This window comes from Coregonus lavaretus, assembly GCF_964263955.1.
Source record: "Coregonus lavaretus genome assembly, chromosome: 14".
Taxonomy (NCBI): domain Eukaryota; kingdom Metazoa; phylum Chordata; class Actinopteri; order Salmoniformes; family Salmonidae; genus Coregonus; species Coregonus lavaretus.
The window spans coordinates 20,093,639-20,105,359 of record NC_140001.1 but is presented as its reverse complement, the minus strand read 5'-3'; the positions used below and the strand labels follow the sequence as shown (position 1 = coordinate 20,105,359).

The following is an 11,721-nucleotide window of genomic DNA, read 5'->3' as shown; positions in this document are numbered from 1 at the left end:
TAAATCATTGAATGGAACTTCTGGATAGGACAGTGCTCCTGCTTTTACGATGAATGAATAATCATTACAGAAGGACACTTATTCTTTGTCGTTTTGAGAACAGGCATCATGTCATTCTCAGTGGTGCCCGTAAGCACTCGAGCTGACTATAGTATCATGTTGCATGTTAACTATACTTTTTTTGCATGAGTCTTATGAAAAATGTATTCAGTCAGGTGAAGTGTGGAAATAGTTTTTAATGCCCATTATAAGTCATGCTTTAGAAATTATTTTGATTGGAAACGTATCATATAGTTTAGTAGACATTTAGTTTCTACTCTACTACTCTAGTCTTAGTGGACTAGGTAAAACAAAAACAAAAAAACAATGGTTGAACCAGTAGGTTTTGTGGAGGCTTGGAAAGCCCAGTTCCCTGAGTCAGATGCCCCAAGCATGGAGCTGAAATCATTGGGTGATATTGAGCAGGAGCTGGAGAAATGCAAGGCATCTATCAGGCAGCTGGAGTTAGAGGAAAACAAAGAGCGCTTTCAGATGATCTACCTGCAGACGTTACTGGCCAAGGAGAGGAAGGCTTATGATGGGCAGAGATGGGGCATCAAGAAGATGTCCCTAATGAATATTGGAGACCAATCCAGTGTTTCAGACACCCAGACATCCCACTTAGATGAGCCTACAGTAGAGGAGCAGCCGAGAGAGGCAGTCGACACAGGGAGATATAAACAGTATCCAGAGGGAGAGGTAGATGGGGTGTCTCCCTCCAAACAGAGGGGTGGGTTGTCCCTCCACATGCCTACAGTGGACCCCCCAGACACAGATCTGGACAGGGACAGGGTGGGCATGAGCTCAGTAGCAGCACTGAGGTCCAACTTTGAGCGCATCAAGAGAGCCAACTCTCACACGGCTGGAGATGGGAAAGGGGTTGGAGGGACAGAGAGACCCTTCTACGTGAACATGGAGTACCACCATGAGAGAGGCCTAGTGAAGGTCAATGACAGGGAGGTCTCAGATAAAATCAGCAGCCTGGGCTGTCAGGCCATGCAAATGGAGCGGAAGAGGTCCCTGCACTCCCTGCCCGGGAACCTGTCCACTGCTATGGGGGACATCCGCAAATCTGTCCTCAGATGCAGGTCCACAGAGGGCGGCTGTGGCTACAATGGGCTGTATGATGATACAGAGGTGAACCCACATTTCCTCAAGGATAGTGTGATCCGTTCCAATGGGGGGAGACAGCCGGCAGACTGTCAACCCTACACCAGTGTGTATGTCGGAGGGATGATGGCAGAGGGGGAGGGAAGGGTCCTTCACATCGGGGACCACAGTGTGGAGGAGGACTCCCGCCTCAACTGGCCAAGGCACTCCTACTCACCTGGCAGTTTTGACGATGTTGGGGGCGGCTACACCCCAGACTGCAGCTCCAATGAGAACCTAACGTCCAGCGAAGAGGACTTCTCCTCCTGTGGCCAGTCAAGTCACATGTCCCCAAGTCCTACCACCTATCACATGTACAGACAGAAAAGTCGCTCGCCTTCCCAGATTTCCCAGCAGTCCTTTGACAGTAGCAGCCCGCCCTCCCCCCTGTCTCAGAAACGTCTGAAGCAGCAGGTGTTGGTGTCCGAGGCCTCGGTCGTGGGTGTCCGTAAAACAGGCCAGATCTGGTGCGGGGATGGGGACTCCACTACGTCCAGTAGGACCTCGCATGACAACAGTCTCCATGGAGTTCTGGGTAGGTCTACAAGGCCATAGTCTCTATACTGTTATTTTGTACTCAACAATATTTTATTTATATTTTATGTATAAAAGCACAATAACTATTTATGCATCCCCAGGGCTCAATAGCCACTGCCATTTCATGTGTTTATTAGAGATGCCTGTACTTGCCCAAACCTTGATCTCTCCTCAGGCAGCGATGTGCTTATACAGTGCCTTCGGAAAGTATTCAGATGCCTTGACTTTTTCCACATTTTGTTATGTTACAGCCTTATTCTAAAATTGATTAAATAAATAAAAATCCTAATCAATCTACACACTACCCCATAATGACAAAGCGAAAACAGATTTTTCAAATTTTTTGCAACTGTATTAAAAATAAAAAAACAGATACCTTATTTACATAAGGATTCAGACCCTTTGCTATGTGACTCGAAATTGAGCTCAGGTGCATCCTATTTCCATTGATCATCCTTGAGATGTTTCTACAACTTGATTGGAGTCCACCTGTGGTAAATTCAATTGATTGGAAATGATTTGGAAAGGCACACACCTGTCTAAATAAGGTCCCACTGTTGACAGTGCATGTCAGAGCAAAAACCAAGCCATGAGGTCGAAGGAATTGTCCGTAGCGCTCTGAGACAGGATTGTGTCGAGGCACAGATCTGGGGAAGGGTACCAAAACATGTCTGCAGCATTGAAGGTCCCCAAGAACACAGTGGCCTCCATCATTCTTAAATGGAAGAAGTTTGGAACCACCAAGACTCTTCCTAGAGCTGGCCGCCCGGCCAAACTGAGCAATCGAGGAGAAGGGTCTTGGTCAGGGAGGTGACCAAGAACCCGATGGTTACTCTGAAAGAGCTCCAGAGTTTTTCTGTGGAGATGGGAGAACCATCTCTGTAGCACTCCACCAATCAGGCATTTATGGTAGAGTGGCCAGACGGAAGCCACTCCTCAGTAAAAGGCACATGACGGTCCGCTTGGAGTTTACCAAAAGGCACCTAAAGACTCTCAGACCATGAGAAACAAGATTCTCTGGTCTGATGAAACCAAGATTGAACTCTTTGGCCTGAATGCCAAGCGTCACTTCTGGAGGAAACCTGGCACCATCCCTACGGTGAAGCATGGTGGTGGCAGCATCATGCTGTGGGGATGTTTTTCAGCATAAGGGACTGGAAGACTAGTCAGGATTGAGGCGAAGATGAACGGAGCAAAGTACAGAGAGATCCTTCAAGAAAACCTGCTCCAGAGAGCTCAGGACCTCAGGCTGGGGCGAAGGTTCACCTTCCAACAGGACAACGACCCTAAGCACACAGCCAAGACAATGCAGGAGTGGCTTCGGGACAAGTCTCTGAATGTCCTTGAGTGGCCCAGCCAAAGCCTGGACTTGAACCCGATCAAACATCTCTGGAGAGACCTGAAAATAGCTGTGCAGCAACGCTCCCCATCCAACCTGACAGAGCTTGAGAGGATCTGCAGCGAAGAATGGGAGAAAATCTCCAAATACAGCCGTGCCAAGCTTGTAGTGTCATACCCAAGAAGACTCGAGGCTGTAATCTCTGCCAAAGGTGCTTCAACAAAGTACTCTGTAAAGGGTCTGAATACTTACACTACCAGTCAAAAGTTTGGACACACCTACACAAATCAAAATAGATTATTCAAATAGCCACCCTTTGCCTTGATGACAGCTTTGCACACTCTTGGCATTCTCTCAACCAGCTTCATGAGGTAGTCACCTGGAATGCATTTCAATTAACAGGTGTGCCTTCTTAAAAGTTAATATGTGGAATTTCTTTCCTTCTTAATGTGTTTGAGCCAATCAGTTGTGTTGTGACAAGGTAGGGGGGTATACAGAAGATAGCCCTATTTGGTCAAAGACCAAGTCCATATTATGGCAAGAACAGCTCAAATAAGCAAAGAGAAACGACAGTCCATCATTACATTAAGACAGGAAGGTCAGTCAATCCGGAAAATGTCAAGAACTTTGAAAGTTTCTTCAAGTGCAGTCACAAAAACCATCAAGCGCTATGATGAAACTGGCTCTCTTGAGGACCTCCAAAGGAATGGAAGACCCAGAGTTACCTCTGCTGCAGAGGATAAGTTCATTAGAGATACCAGCCTCAAAAATTGCAGCCAAAATAAATGCTTCATAGAGTTCAAGTCACAGACACATCTCAACATCAACTGTTCAAAGGGGACTGTGTGCATCAGGCCTTCATGATCGAATTGCTGCAAAGAAACCACTACTAAAGGACACCAATAAGAAGAAGAGACCTGCTTGGGCCAAGAAACACGAGCAATGGACATTAGACCAGTGGAAATGTGTCCATTAGTTTGGAGACCAAATTGGAGATTTTTGTTTTCCAACCGCCGTGTCTTTGTGAGACGCGGTGTGGGTAAACGGATGATCTCCGCATGTGTAGTTCCCACCGTAAAGCATGGAGGAGGAGGTGCGATGGTGTGGGGGTGCTTTGCTGGTGACACTGTCTGTGATTTAACCAGCATGGCTACCACAGCATTCTGCAGCAATACGCCATCCCATCTGGTTTGCGCTTAGTGGGACTACGATTTGTTTTTCAACAAGACAATGACCCAACACACCTCCAGGCTGTGTAAGGGCTATTTGACCAAGAAGGAGAGTGATGGAGTGCTGCATCAGATGACCTGGCCTCCGCAATCCCCCGACCTCAACCTAATTGGGATGGTTTGGGATGAGTCGGACTGCAGAGTGAATGAAAAGCAGCCAACAAGTGCTCAGCAAATGTGTGAACTCCTTCAAGACTGTTGAAAAAGCATTCCAGGTGAAGCTGGTTGAGAGAATGCCAAGAGTTTGCAAAGCTGTCATCAAGGCAAAGGGTGGCTACTTTGAAGAATCTCAAATCTCAATTGATTTGTTTCACACTTTTTTGGTTACTACATGATTCCATATGTGTTATTTCATAGTTTTGATATCTTCACTATTACTCTACAAAGTAGAAAATAGTAAAAAATAAAGAAAACCCTTGAATGAGTAGGTGTGTCCAAACTTTTGACTGGTACTGTATGTAAATGTGATATTCAAGTTTTTATTTATTTGTATAAATCAGCAAAAAATTCTAAAATCCTGTTTTTGCTTTGTCATTATGGGGTATTGTGTCTAGATTGATGTGGGGAAAAAACCAATTAATACATTTTAGAATAAGGCTGTAACCTACCAAAATGTGGAAAAAGTCAAGGGGTCTGAATACTTTCCGAAGGCACTGTATGTGCACCTGCATAGTGTACCATAGATCTGCCAAATTTGTTTACATATATATAGATTAAATGAAACCATTAGCACAGCCCACCATTGCAAAGCACCCTAGTGCTTGTGTGGTTCTTTGTGGATTGTATGACTGTTTTCTTTTCACTTTGTAAGCATGCCTGCCCCCTTGCCCCCCTTCTGCTCTCTACCATTGAGTGGTGTAGTGCTCTTCTAGAGATGTCCTGATTGAGACCGTGAGTGCCCTCAGGCTACCCAGTCACTCGGCCCTGTCCACCCAGAGTGTTTTTGTGTCAGCACACATCAGCATTGTTGTCCTTGTCTAGGAGTAATTAACTTAAAGGGGTTTGTGTAGCGTGATACATTTAGGGAGGCTCTTTGTTGGGGGTGGGGAGGAAAAGGGCTGATAATTCTCACTAAAAAGAGTGAGAGGGGTCAGTGTCACATGGCTTCCCATCAACATTTCAGGCCTCAGTGTTTCCTGTTGTGGTGTGTGAACACAATAGGAGAATCACTCATCTAGAACGTATTGACACTGCAGCAATGTAACAATGTTAAGTGGGATGGGGTGGTACTAGGTGCTGCAAGGACAGAGAGAAGAGAGTGAGAGTTCCCAATGCAAAATATTTATTAAAGCATCAATACATGAGAGGGTGTATGTTTTATAAAACACTTTGTTCCGACAGCTGAGAAAAACAAACAAACATATGTTCTCCCTCTCGTATTAAGCCTATGCTTAACTGCTTTAATCTGGTCTTGAAAATACTATTTTAGTGGAGATGAAAGAAGCCAAATGTTGATGCAAAACTGTGGATTTGCTCTCCATTAGTCTTTAGAACTGATTTCCTTAGCCACAGACTGACAGGGAAAGGTCATGGTTTGATGGGCTGTCTTCTTCCCTGTGTAGTTCTTAGATAGTCTCTAAACTAACAGTCATACAGATATTTTTGGTTGCTCAAGTCTATGATGATTCAAATAGGTATAGACATGTCTAAGTGAAGGGGTGACAATGCCACATATTTCCTCATATCACATGATTTTACTGAAGTCATAAAAGCAGACGGTCTGTTGTAGTAAATCAGTCGGGGTCATTCATTGTCTTCCATTTCAGACATGCTAGGCTCAACTAATAAAAGCTATGAGAATTCATATGAGAAGAGCAGAAAACTTTGTTTGCCATTATTACAAAAAATACATGCTGTGTGAAGCAGATTTTCAGTAGCAATTTTTGAGAATAGGCTGTTGTTATGTAAGGTGATAGGCTGGAAAGCATAGGATTGTAAACCAAACATACAATGAACAAGCATATAGTCTGGGAAATAATCAGCATGAGAACATTAAGACAGTGTGTGGCTCTTCTGACAAAATACACAAGTCCATGTGACTTGTGGTCAAATATTTTGCTTTATGACATTGCAATAACACTGTAATGTGTTGTTTTCTACATTGTCTTACCACATTTATTGTTTCTTCACAGTAACACCTATTTACCAATGCAGCTTGACCTGTAGAAAATAGGGAAACAGGCTGACAGAGAAAGTTGAGATTGCTACGGCTTGCTGATTAAATGTCCAACAAAAACAACATTGCTGAGCCTGTCCCTGGAGTAGTTGTCTAAAAGGCCATGCTGCTGAGGTAACGGTCCTGCTGCAGGATCACTTCATGCAAACCGTGCTTTGTGGATTAACAGAAATCTGTATTTATTTTCTGATGTCGTAGGAACATTATTGCATACATTGCTGGATCAGTACTGTGATAAGCAGTGGTTTTGAGGCGAGCATGACAATCCACTGTTCTCTGTTGTGGGCACTGACTTTTAGCAAGTATGGGAAAGTCGTTTTTTTGTTTTATCATATAACTCCTTGCAGCATTCAGTAAATTCCATGTAATCTGATAAAGCTATTGTATAATGACAATGTTATAAAGGGCCACTGTGCTCTAGTTGCACAAGCGTTCTGGTGACTATGTAGCTTTATAAGGAGGGTTCATATGTTCCTTTCAGATGGCAGGGCGGCAGGTGGCTTAGTGGGTAAGAGCGTTGTGCCAGTAACCGAAAGGTCGCTGGTTCTAATCCCCGAGCCGACTAGGTTGAAAAAATCTGTCGATGTGCCCTTAAGCAAGGCACTTAACCCTAATTGCTCATGTAAGTCGCTCTGGATAAGAGCGTCTGCTAAATGACTAAAAATAAATAAAAAATAAAAAATAATGGCACTGCCTTCATTTGAATTAGTTTAAGTTGCAATACAGTACCAGTCAAAAGTTTGGACACACATACTCATTCAAGGGTTTTTCTTTATTTTTACTATTTTCTACATTGTAGAATAATAGTGAAGACATCAAAACTATGAAATAACACATATGGAATCATGTAGGAACCATAAAAGTGTTAAACAAGTAAAAATATATTTTAGATTCTTCAAAGTAGCCACCATTTGCCTTGATGACAGCTTTGCACACTCTTGGCATTCTCTCAACCAGCTTCACCTGGAATGCTTTTCCAACATACGTTGAGTTCCCACATACGCTGAGCACTTGTTGGCTGCTTTTCCTTCACTCTGCGGTCTGACTCATCCCAAACCATCTCAATTGGGTTGAGGTCGGTGGATTGTGGAGGCCAGGTCATTTGATGCAGCACTCCATCACTCTCCTTCTTGGTCAAATAGCCCTTACACAGCCTGGAGGTGTGTTTTGGGTCATTGTCCTGTTGAAAAACAAATGATAGTCCCTCTAAGCCCAAACCAGATGGGATGGCGTATCACTGCAGAATGCTGTGGTAGCCATGCTGGTTAAGTGTGCCTTGAATTCTAAATAAATCACAGACAGTGTCACCAGCAAAGCACCATCACACCTCCTCCTCCATGCTTCACGGTGGGAACCACACATGCTGAGATCATCCATTCACCTACCCTGCGTCTCACAAAGACACAGCGGTTTGAACCAAAAATCTCAAATTTGGACTAATCAGACCAAAGGACAGATTTCCACCGGTCTAATGTCCATTGCTTGTGTTTCTTGGCCCAAGCAAGTGGTTTCTTTGCAGCAATTCGACCATGAAGGCCTGATTCACGCAGTCTCCTCTGAACAGTTGGTGTTGAGATGTGTCTGTTACTTGAACTAGGTGAAGCATTTATTTGGGCTGCAATTTCTGAGGCTGGTAACTCTAATGAACTTATACTCTGCAGCAGAGGTAACTCTGGGTCTTCCTTTCCTGTGGCGGTCCTCTTAAGAGCCAGTTTCATCATAGCGCTTGATGGTTTTTGCGACTGCACTTGAATAAACTTTCTTGAAATTTTCCTGATTGACTGACCTTCATGTCTTAAAGTAATGATGGGGACTGTCGTTTCTCTTTGCTTATTTGAACTGTTCTTGCCATAATATGGACTTTGGTCTTTTATCAAATAGGGCTATCTTCTGTATACCACCCCTACCTTGTCACAACACAACTGATTGGCTCAAACGCATTAAGAAGGAAATAAATTCCACAAATTAACTTTTAAGAAGGCACACCTGTTAATTGAAATGCATTCCAGATGACTACCTCATGAAGCTGGTTGAGAGAATGCCAAGAGTGTGCAAAGCTGTCATCAAGGCAAAGGGTGGCTACTTTGAAGAATCTCAAATATAAAACATATTTTGATTTGTTTAACACTTTTTTGGTTACTACATGATTCCATATGTGTTATTTCATAGTTTTGATGTCTTCACTATTATTCTACAATGTAGAAAATAGTAAAAATAAAGAAAAACACTTGAATGAGTAGGTGTGTCCAAACTTTTGACTGGTACTGTATGTCATTGCTACATTTTAATTAGAAAAAACAACTTGGGGATGCAGTTTTCTCTGTGACTGCATGAGCAGACAGCCAGTCAAACATAGTGGGGCATTGACTACCTTGCAGACCTCCTCTAGTGTTCTACTGTCTGGCATTGTGACATACTCTGGGTCTGCCTGAGGAGGAGGAGGGACAGCCCTAGCATTGGGTACAGTACTGACGGGCATAAACGGGCCTCTGTCCTTGCTACACTGACTCTACAAACCATGCTACACCTCTCGCTTGTAATCATCGGAAAACAGCTAGTCTAAAATGTACAAATCTCTAAGGTGTCTTTTTCCTAGAATAGCCTAGGAATGAGAGAATGAGCACAGTCTCCTCATATGTGGATATCTAGGCCAATTGTCACTCCTGGCTGTGAATACAGCTGCTGATTAGCAGTGTGGCTTAAAGGAAGACACTTCTATGGTTTGTCTGCTTTGCCATAGTTAATTCAATTCAAAATCAAATTGTATTTGTCACATGCGCCAAACACAACGGGTGTAGACCTTACAGAAGAAAATAGAAAAATAACAAATAATTAAAGAGCAACAATAAAATAACAGTACATTTTTTTACATTTTTTACATTTTAGTCATTTACAGTGGGGAAAAAAAGTATTTAGTCAGCCACCAATTGTGCAAGTTCTCCCACTTAAAAAGATGAGAGAGGCCTGTAATTTTCATCATAGGTACACGTCAACTATGACAGACAAATTGAGAAAAAAAATTGCAGAAAATCACATTGTAGGATTTTTAATGAATTTATTTGCAAATTATGGTGGAAAATAAGTATTTGGTCACCTACAAACAAGCAAGATTTCTGGCTCTCACAGACCTGTAACTTCTTCTTTAAGAGGCTCCTCTGTCCTCCACTCGTTGCCTGTATTAATGGCACCTGTTTGAACTTGTTATCAGTATAAAAGACACCTGTCCACAACCTCAAACAGTCACACTCCAAACTCCACTATGGCCAAGACCAAAGAGCTGTCAAAGGACACCAGAAACAAAATTGTAGACCTGCACCAGGCTGGGAAGACTGAATCTGCAATAGGTAAGCAGCTTGGTTTGAAGAAATCAACTGTGGGAGCAATTATTAGGAAATGGAAGACATACAAGACCACTGATAATCTCCCTCGATCTGGGGCTCCACGCAAGATCTCAACCCGTGGGGTCAAAATGATTACAAGAACGGTGAGCAAAAATCCCAGAACCACACGGGGGGACCTAGTGAATGACCTGCAGAGAGCTGGGACCAAAGTAACAAAGCCTACCATCAGTAACACACTACGCCGCCAGGGACTCAAATCCTGCAGTGACAGATGTGTCCCCCTGCTTAAGCCAGTACATGTCCATGCCCGTCTGAAGTTTGCTAGAGTGCATTTGGATGATCCAGAAGAGGATTGGGAGAATGTCATATGGTCCGATGAAACCAAAATAGAACTTTTTGGTAAAAACTCAACTCGTCGTGTTTGGAGGACAAAGAATGCTGAGTTGCATCCAAAGAACACCATACCTACTGTAAAGCATGGGGGTGGAAACATCATGCTTTGGGGCTGTTTTTCTGCAAAGGGACCAGGACGACTGATCCGTGTAAAGGAAAGAATGAATGGGGCCATGTATCGTGAGATTTTGAGTGAAAACCTCCTTCCATCAGCAAGGGTATTGAAGATTAAATGTGGCTGGGTCTTTCAGCATGACAATGATCCCAAACACACCGCCCGGGCAACGAAGGAGTGGCTTCGTAAGAAGCATTTCAAGGTCCTGCAGTGGCCTAGCCAGTCTCCAGATCTCAACCCCATAGAAAATCTTTGGAGGGAGTTGCCCAGCGACAGCCTCAAAACATCACTGCTCTAGAGGAGATCTGCATGGAGGAATGGGCCAAAATACCAGCAACAGTGTGTGAAAACCTTGTGAAGACTTACAGAAAACGTTTGACCTGTGTCATTGCCAACAAAGGGTATATAACAAAGTATTGAGAAACTTTTTTTATTGACCAAATACTTATTTTCCACCATAATTTGCAAATAAAATCATTAAAAATCCTACAATGTGATTTTCTGGATTTCTTTTCCTCATTTTGTCTGTCATAGTTGACGTGTACCTATGATGAAAATTACAGGCCTCTCTCATCTTTTTAAGTGGGAGAACTTGCACAATTGGTGGCTGACTAAATACTTTTTTCCCCCACTGTAGCAGATGCTCTTACAGTTTAGTGAGTGCATACATTTTTCATACTGGCCCCCCGTGGGAATCGAACCCACAACCCTGGCGTTGCAAGCGCCATGCTCTACCAATTGAGCTATAGGAGGCCTGTAACGAGGTTATATACAGGGGGTACCGGTACAGAGTCAATGTGCGGGGGCACAGGTTAGTCGAGGTAATTGAGGTAATATGTACATGTACAGTACCAGTCAAAAGTTTGTACACACCTACTCATTCAAGGGTTTTTGTTTATTTTTACTATTTTCTACATTGTAGAGTAATAGTGAAGACATCAAAACTATGAAATACAGTGCCTTGCAAAAGTATTCATCCCCCTTGGCATTTTTACTATTTTGTTGCATTACAACCTGTAATTTAAATGGATTTTTATTTGGATTTCATGTAATGGACATACACAAAATAGTCTAAATTGCTGAAGTAAAATGAAAAAAATAACTTGTTTAAAACAATTATACAAAATAAATAACGGAAAAGTGGTGCGTGCATATGTATTCACCCCCTTTGCTATGAAGCCCCTAAATACACTGCTCAAAAAAATAAAGGGAACACTTAAACAACACAATGTAACTCCAAGTCAATCACACTTCTGTGAAATCAAACTGTCCACTTAGGAAGCAACACTGATTGACAATAAATTTCACATGCTGTTCATTTGCTGTTTCACATGCAAATGGAATAGACAACAGGTGGAAATTATAGGCAATTAGCAAGACACCCCCAATAAAGGACTGGTTTT

At 42.9% G+C, this 11,721-nt stretch overlaps 1 protein-coding gene across 1 annotated transcript in view; it reads left to right on the top strand.

The window, feature by feature from the left end:
- The first annotated feature begins 279 nt into the window (after positions 1–279).
- LOC311141439 (breakpoint cluster region protein-like) overlaps positions 280–11,721 on the top strand; it is a 47,545-nt gene continuing 36,103 nt past the window's right edge. The window contains exon 1 of the mRNA XM_084176769.1: positions 280–1,723. Within this exon, the coding sequence (XP_084032895.1) occupies positions 367–1,723 (1,357 nt within the window). The 5' untranslated portion in view covers positions 280–366. The remainder of the gene's footprint in view (positions 1,724–11,721) is intronic.